The 6,598-nt window shown below is 52.2% G+C and overlaps 1 protein-coding gene across 1 annotated transcript in view; it reads right to left on the minus strand.

The window, feature by feature from the left end:
* Nucleotides 1–6,598, minus strand: part of PAK6 (p21 protein (Cdc42/Rac)-activated kinase 6) — a 54,545-nt gene that overhangs the window by 26,730 nt on the left and 21,217 nt on the right. The window contains exons 4-5 of the mRNA XM_006778166.2: nt 1,198–1,406; nt 5–404 (exon numbers count right to left, since the gene is read on the minus strand). Coding sequence (XP_006778229.1) covers nt 5–404; nt 1,198–1,401 — 604 coding nt within the window. The 5' untranslated portion in view covers nt 1,402–1,406. The remainder of the gene's footprint in view (nt 1–4; nt 405–1,197; nt 1,407–6,598) is intronic.

The raw sequence follows: 6,598 nt of genomic DNA on the forward strand, positions 1-6,598 counted from the left end.
GTGCCTGGTGGGGTGCTCTGCAGGCAGGCCCCCAGCTGCGGGCAGCGCTGTGTGGCACCCTGGAACTCGGCGGGGCCCAGGGACTGTGCCTTGGTGGCCAGCCCATTGGGCGGGACCCGTGGGCTCTGCGGTTCTGGCCATGGCGCCTGCCGGCGGCCTGCGGGCGCACCCCCATTGCAGCTGAGGTAGAGGTCCGTGCGCTCAGACTGGGGGCTCTGCAGGTACATGTCCGGGTCGGCAGTCCAGTGCTCCTCCCCCAGCAGCCCCAGGGACTGTGCCCGCCGCCGGTTGGTGGGGCTGTGCCCGCGAAGGGTGTTGGAGCTGATGACTGACAGCTTCTGGATGTCGTTGAGCAGCCCCGAGATGTAGCCGTCCGTGGGCACAGAGCTGCCCCGCACCACAGTCTGCAGGAGAGAGGAGAGCGTGGGTGAATGGCCGATTCGCGCCAGGGAGGGCAGCCTGGGACCAGGCCCGAGGGCCTCCCTGGGGGCCTTGAGGAGGAACACCTAAGGACCTTGCCTGCTGTGTCATCCACCCATTCCTTATATTTCCAGTCATTTACCCAGGCCCATGGCAGGTCAGGCCTGTGCTGGTGCAGAAATACAGGGAAAAGGCCCATTTTCATGGGGCTCGCACACAGGGCACACAGGTGAGTAATCACGATTACAATCCAGAATGCCAAATGGTGTGGGCAGCTGAGCGTGGGGAGCCGAGGGGAACCACGGGGACAGGGCCACCTACGATTCTCCGGCCCTCGGAGGAGGCAGGGACCAGGCCGGCGCCCTCCTCCGCACACACTGGCTTTGTGGCCTCTAAATCCTGACCGCAACCCCTCCCAGGTTCTCGGATCGACCCTCTTGACCCAGACCACTCAAACCCCCAGTCCCCCAGGGGCTGCAGGTCCAATATTGCCTGGGCACGCTGATACGAAAAGGCTGTTTGTTGTTATCTGACATTCCAATGTTCTTGGGCAGCCTGCATTTTATTTGCTATATTTGGCAGCCCAACCACCCTCTCGAGGACTCCCCAGGCTCCTCCTCCCTGGGTTACCCAGGGAGACACAGGGCTGATGAGCAGGGAATGAAAACAGCGGCTAATTGATAGCTGGTAATTAGGTGGTGCCTCCAGGTGCCTTTGTGGTTTGGCCAGACATGGGCATCTGCGGGGCCTCACTCTCCCGCCGCCCACCTTCCTTACCTTCATGGGCTGGAGCTGCACCCGCGTAATGCGCGAGGGGTCCACCACGGGCTTGGGGCGCCGGAGAGTGTCCAGGATGTTCTGCCATTGAGGGGGGAGGCCCACAAACTTGCCTTCTTTAGGGTCAAAGGAGGTGTGGACGCGGTGCTGGAAGTTCTGTGGGGCTGAGATCTCAGGGCGTTTCTTCTTTTTCTTGCGGAACATGGTGCCTGCATGGGAGGGGCAGGCTGAGCTCCGGCGGGGCTTCCAGGAGCCTGGGCCCGGGGAGCAGGGGTGGCTGCAGCGGGTGGTGGGGCACCAGGCTCTAGGCTCTCTCCCCCCAGCACATCTCCCCTGTCTGGGTCCAGGGCTTCCCCTCTCCCTCCTCTCTACTTCCTCAGGAAAGTGGCTAGTTCCCAGCAGAGGGTCCCACAAACAACAAAAGCACCATATTGAAGGCAACACAGACTAAAGAAAGCAGGTGTCTGTCTTCTGGTCTGTGCCACGTCCCATGTCGAGCAGGCAGACTCTGGCGGTGTGTTCTTATAAAACCCAAGCCCATTACTATTATCGTCCGCTGTCGAAGAATTAAACAGGGGGAAAGGGAGGGAAGCCGGCCACCCATTTTATGAAGTGAGCATGACCTTGACTCTTCAACCAGACAAGATTAGTACAAGAGGAGGAAAATGTAAACCAACCTCACCTAGGAACATGAATGTGAAAATCCTAAACAGAGCCAGCACGCTGAATCCAATACTTTGTTAAAGTTTGTTTGTTGGTTTGTTTTATGTTTTCTCACAATCAACTGGGGTTTGTCCCAGGATGGTTCAATGGCAGCAAACCTGTCCACGTGTTTAGACACAACGTTCACAAAAAGCCACCCCACCGAGTCGCAGACACGCTGCCCGTCTGGGACCCTCCTGTTCCCAGGCGCTCTGCCCTAATTCTGGAAAGCCCGGGGGGCGGAGGGGGGATATCTCAGGGCTAAAGCTCTCCGGGCAACAGAGAGCTCACCTCTGGACCTCTTTTCTGGGTCTCAGAACTCTGACTGCACAAAACATCACTTGCAGCCAACCCCGTCCCTCTCCCTGCTGATGTGGGGTTTTCTAAGGTCCTGGTGAGCTCCCTCACCAGCTCAGAGCGGTGTTGGTGTGCGGACTGGAGAGAGGGAGACTGGAAGCACTGCTCCAGCCTCACCTCAGGGAGTCCCTGATGGATCCTCACGTGATGTGAGTCAGGTGCCCACTGAATGCTTTTGTGTCTGAGGCAGCTCACTGGGTTTTTAAATTTTTCTTTATCGTGGTAAAATACACTCCATGGATTCGTAGGTTACCGGGAAAAGTCACTTCTAGGTTTCAAGAAACATGTTAGTTCCCTGAATGCTGGGGCCATTCATCTATCCATAGATCTGGGGTGTCTTCGGATCCTGGGGCATTTTCTCATGGCTGCTGCTCTGGACACAGCATTTTCCTGGGCACTTTAGCAGGTTCCAGAGTAGGTCACAGACCCGGGAGGCACTTGGCGCCCACTCAGAAAGGCTGCGGGCTCACAGCCACAGCTCCCCGACTAGAGTCCACCAGGCGAGAAACCATCCGAGTCCATGGCATATCCCTTGGAATGTCAGCCACTTTTCGGGACCTTAAGGTTCAAGAGTCCACCAAACACCCGCTACAGGCAAAGCCCCCTATGCAGGACCCCTAAGGACCAAGGACTTCAGAGGGACATGCACCTGTCTGAGTTGCAGGTGAGCTGTAGGGAGTCTCCCATTAACCTAAATGATTTGAGCCTCAGTGGTCTTCATCTATGAAATGGGGTTAATAAAATATATCTCAAGGGTTTGGGGAGCATTAAGTGAGCAGATCCCCAGTAAATGGGGGCTGTCCCTGTTGCTGTGTTACTTCTGTGTATCCCTGTCTCTGAGCTCAGGGCCCTACGGATGTGGGAACGTCAGCAGATACCAGTCTGGGAGCGATACCAGACCCCGACCTCAGATTCACCTGTCAAGTGCCCAGGCCAACTTCTGTGACCTCAGGCCCTCGACACTCTCCTCCTTCACTCTTGAAGGTTTGATAAAACTTGATCTCTTCTCTCTCAGCCTTTGGCCACAGAAGAGTCTTCATCCCTCAGTCTGTCCTCACAACATCTGACACAGACCTCTATCCTGGGCTTAGTTTAGCTGATGGTTTCTCCCTATACCCCAACTCTGTTAACTCCTCTGGAGATGCAGGGACACATCCGAGAGTTGAAGAAGAGCTGGGTAAGGGCCTGGCCAGGAAGCTCAGCTGGTTGGAGCATTGTCCTGATACACCAATGTTGTGGGTTCAATCCCCAGTCAGGGCACATACAAGAATCAACCAATGACTGCATGAATAAGTGGAACAACAGATTGATGTCTCTTTCTCCCCTCACCCCTTTCTCTATCTCTAGAAAACAATAATCCTATATAATAAAACCCTAATATGCAAATTGACTGAACAGCGGAATGACCAGTTGCTATGATGTGCACTGACCACCATGGGACAGACGCTCAATGCAGGAGCTGCCCCCTGGTGGTCAGTGCGCTCCCACAGGAGGAGTAACGCTCAGCCAGAAGCTGGGCTCATGGCTGGTGGCCGGCAAGTGCAGCGGCAGCGGTGGCAGGAGCCGCTCACACCTCCGCAACAGCGCTAAGAATCCCTCGGGGTACTCATGGCTGGTGGCCGGCAAGCGCAGCAGCAGCGGTGGCAGGAGCCGCTCGCACCTCCGCAACAGCGCTAAGAATCCCTCGGGGTCCTGGACTGCAAGAGGGCGCAAGCCAGACTAAGGGGCACCACCCCAGTGCACGAATGTCGTGCATCAGGCCTCTAGTAATCTTATCTAATAATAGACAAACATGGTAATTGACCATACCTTAGCTACACCTCCCATTGGCTAATCAGCATGATATGCAAATTAGCCACCAACAAAGATGGCCGCTAATTTGCATACTGCGGGCAGGGCGGGGCAGCGCCATCTCGCCTGCCCTGCTGCCATCTCGGCCTGCTATTTGTGACCTGGAGCGGTGGGGCGGGACAGTGCCATCCCACCTGCCCTGCCGTCATCCAGGCCTGCTATCTGCGACCCGGGGCAACCTGTGTCCCTGTGCAACCTGATCCAGGGCGGCTGGGAGGGGCAGCAGTGATAGGCTGGCCTGCCCAGGCATCCCATGTGCGACCCGACCCGAGGCGGCGCCCCAACCCCCGGATCAGACAAGTGGGGCTGAGGGATACCGCCCCACCCCCCGCCAGTGCACACATTTTTGGCCACTGGGCCTCTAGTAAAAATAACAAAAGGATAGAAGAGCTGGCTAATACTTCCTCCCCCCAATAACATCCCTCTCCCCAACTCCCTTGCCCAGCCCAAGGGCCCAGCTTTTGCAGGAGACAGAATTTTTAGCAAATCACCTAAATGACACTAGGATACCTGAGGCTACCCCAACAACGATTCCAGAACGTTCTCCACAGAGGCAGAAAGAAAGGCCTGAGAAAAGGACTCAACTGTTGAACACCCAGTTGGTATCCAAGCTGGAGAAATGGTCTCAGGAAGAACTCTCTCATTGGATTGAGAAGTGTTTCAAAGTGTATCAGAGGGAAAAAACCTCAGATACCATTAAAATCTCAAACACCAAGGAATAAATCTCATGAAAAATGTGCAAGTTTTCTACACTGAAAAGTATAAAATAATGAGAGATGTTGAAGGATGTTCATAAATTGAAAGACTCAATATTGTAAAGACGTCAATTATTCCCAATTAACCTACAGATTTATTTCAATCGCAATCAAAATCCCGGTGTATTTCTTTGGTGGAAATTGACAAATTGATTCTAAATGTATAGAGAAACATAAAGAACCAGGAATAGCCAGGATAATCTTTTAAAAAAAGTTTTTAAATTGATTTTAGAGAGAGGAAGGGAGAGGAGAGACAGAGAGAGAGAAACATCAACATGAGAGAGAAATATCGATCGGCTGCTTCCCACATTCACCCTGACTGCGGATTAAACCCACAACCTGGGTGTGTGCCCTGGTTGGGAACAGAACCCACCACCTTTTGGTGTGCAGGATGATGCACCAACCACTGAGCCACACTGGCCAGAGCCAAGACAATCTTGAACAAAGTCGGAGGCTCATGCTACTAGATACCAAGGTTTATTATAAAGCTATACTCATTAATGTAGTGTGGAATTGGCACACAGATTGATGACTAGACTAATGGACTAGAAGAAAGAATCCAGAAATAGACTCAGTCATATACGGTCACTTAATTTATGACAAAGGTGACACTGCAGTGCGGTGGAAACAGATGACCTTTCCCATAAATGTAGTGAAGCAATTAGATATCCATATGAAAATGAGTTCATATGATCCCTCAGAATTAACTGGATCTAAATGTGAAAGGTAAAATAATAAAGCTGGGGGGAGTGGTGGTGGGGACTGCAGAGGGGGCGCCCAATGTCTGGCCGCCCCCTGCCCCGGGGCCCCTGTGAGTGACTTCTTGGGACTCCTACCAGGTTTTCTTTGTCCAAAGCAGAATTTTTAAAAAATGTTGATAAGAATTTATTTGAGCCGAACTGACAACATCTGCTCGGGAGCAAGCTCTGACATGCTCCGGAGAACAAGAGTGTTGCCGTTTCTCTTAGGCGTTTGAAAGTGAGGAGGAAGCACTGGGAGGACCACATGAAGGTGGCCCTGGATTACAGGACAGTTAAGATGATGTGCTCCCAGGCTTAAAGGAGGGTCTGCAAGGGGCCATTTCAAAGGTGTGTTAGCCAAGATGCACAGAAACAATGCACAGGGCTTGCTGAAGGCAAAGATAAGCCTTTTACTAAAGAAGTTACAGGCCTGGCTGGCGTGTGACTCCCCACCATGACCTGCCCAGTTAGGATTTGATCATCAGATCACCCTGTAAGGTTACTTTCCACAAAAACCCTTTTTCTTCCACACCAAAGCAGAATCCTCAGTGTCACAGGTTAGCAGTTGGGCTTCTTTCTAAAGATTTCACCTAGGCCCTGGCCAGGTAGCTCAGTGGGTTAGAGTGTCAGCCCAATTCGCCAAGGTTGTGGGTTCCATCCTGGTCAGGGCACACACAAGAACCAACCAATGGATGCGTAAGTGGAACAACAAATCGATGTTTCTCTCTCACTCTCTTTTTTTCTCTCTCCCTTCATCTCTCTCTCTCTAAAATAAATAAATTAAAATTAATAAAAATTTCACCTAGATTAACTTGTAAATGTAGTATGAATACAATGAATAGTTGAAGGAAATATAGCAAAATATTCATTATTGTTGTGTTTGACTGGTGGACTATAAGTGATTCTTCCTACCTCATCTTTCTACTTTTCTAAATTTTCCTTAAAGATGATAGACAGCTTTTCTAAAGAAAATACACACACACACACACACACACA

Source organism: Myotis davidii, unplaced genomic scaffold (assembly GCF_000327345.1).
Source record: "Myotis davidii unplaced genomic scaffold, ASM32734v1 scaffold46, whole genome shotgun sequence".
Lineage (NCBI taxonomy): Eukaryota > Metazoa > Chordata > Mammalia > Chiroptera > Vespertilionidae > Myotis > Myotis davidii.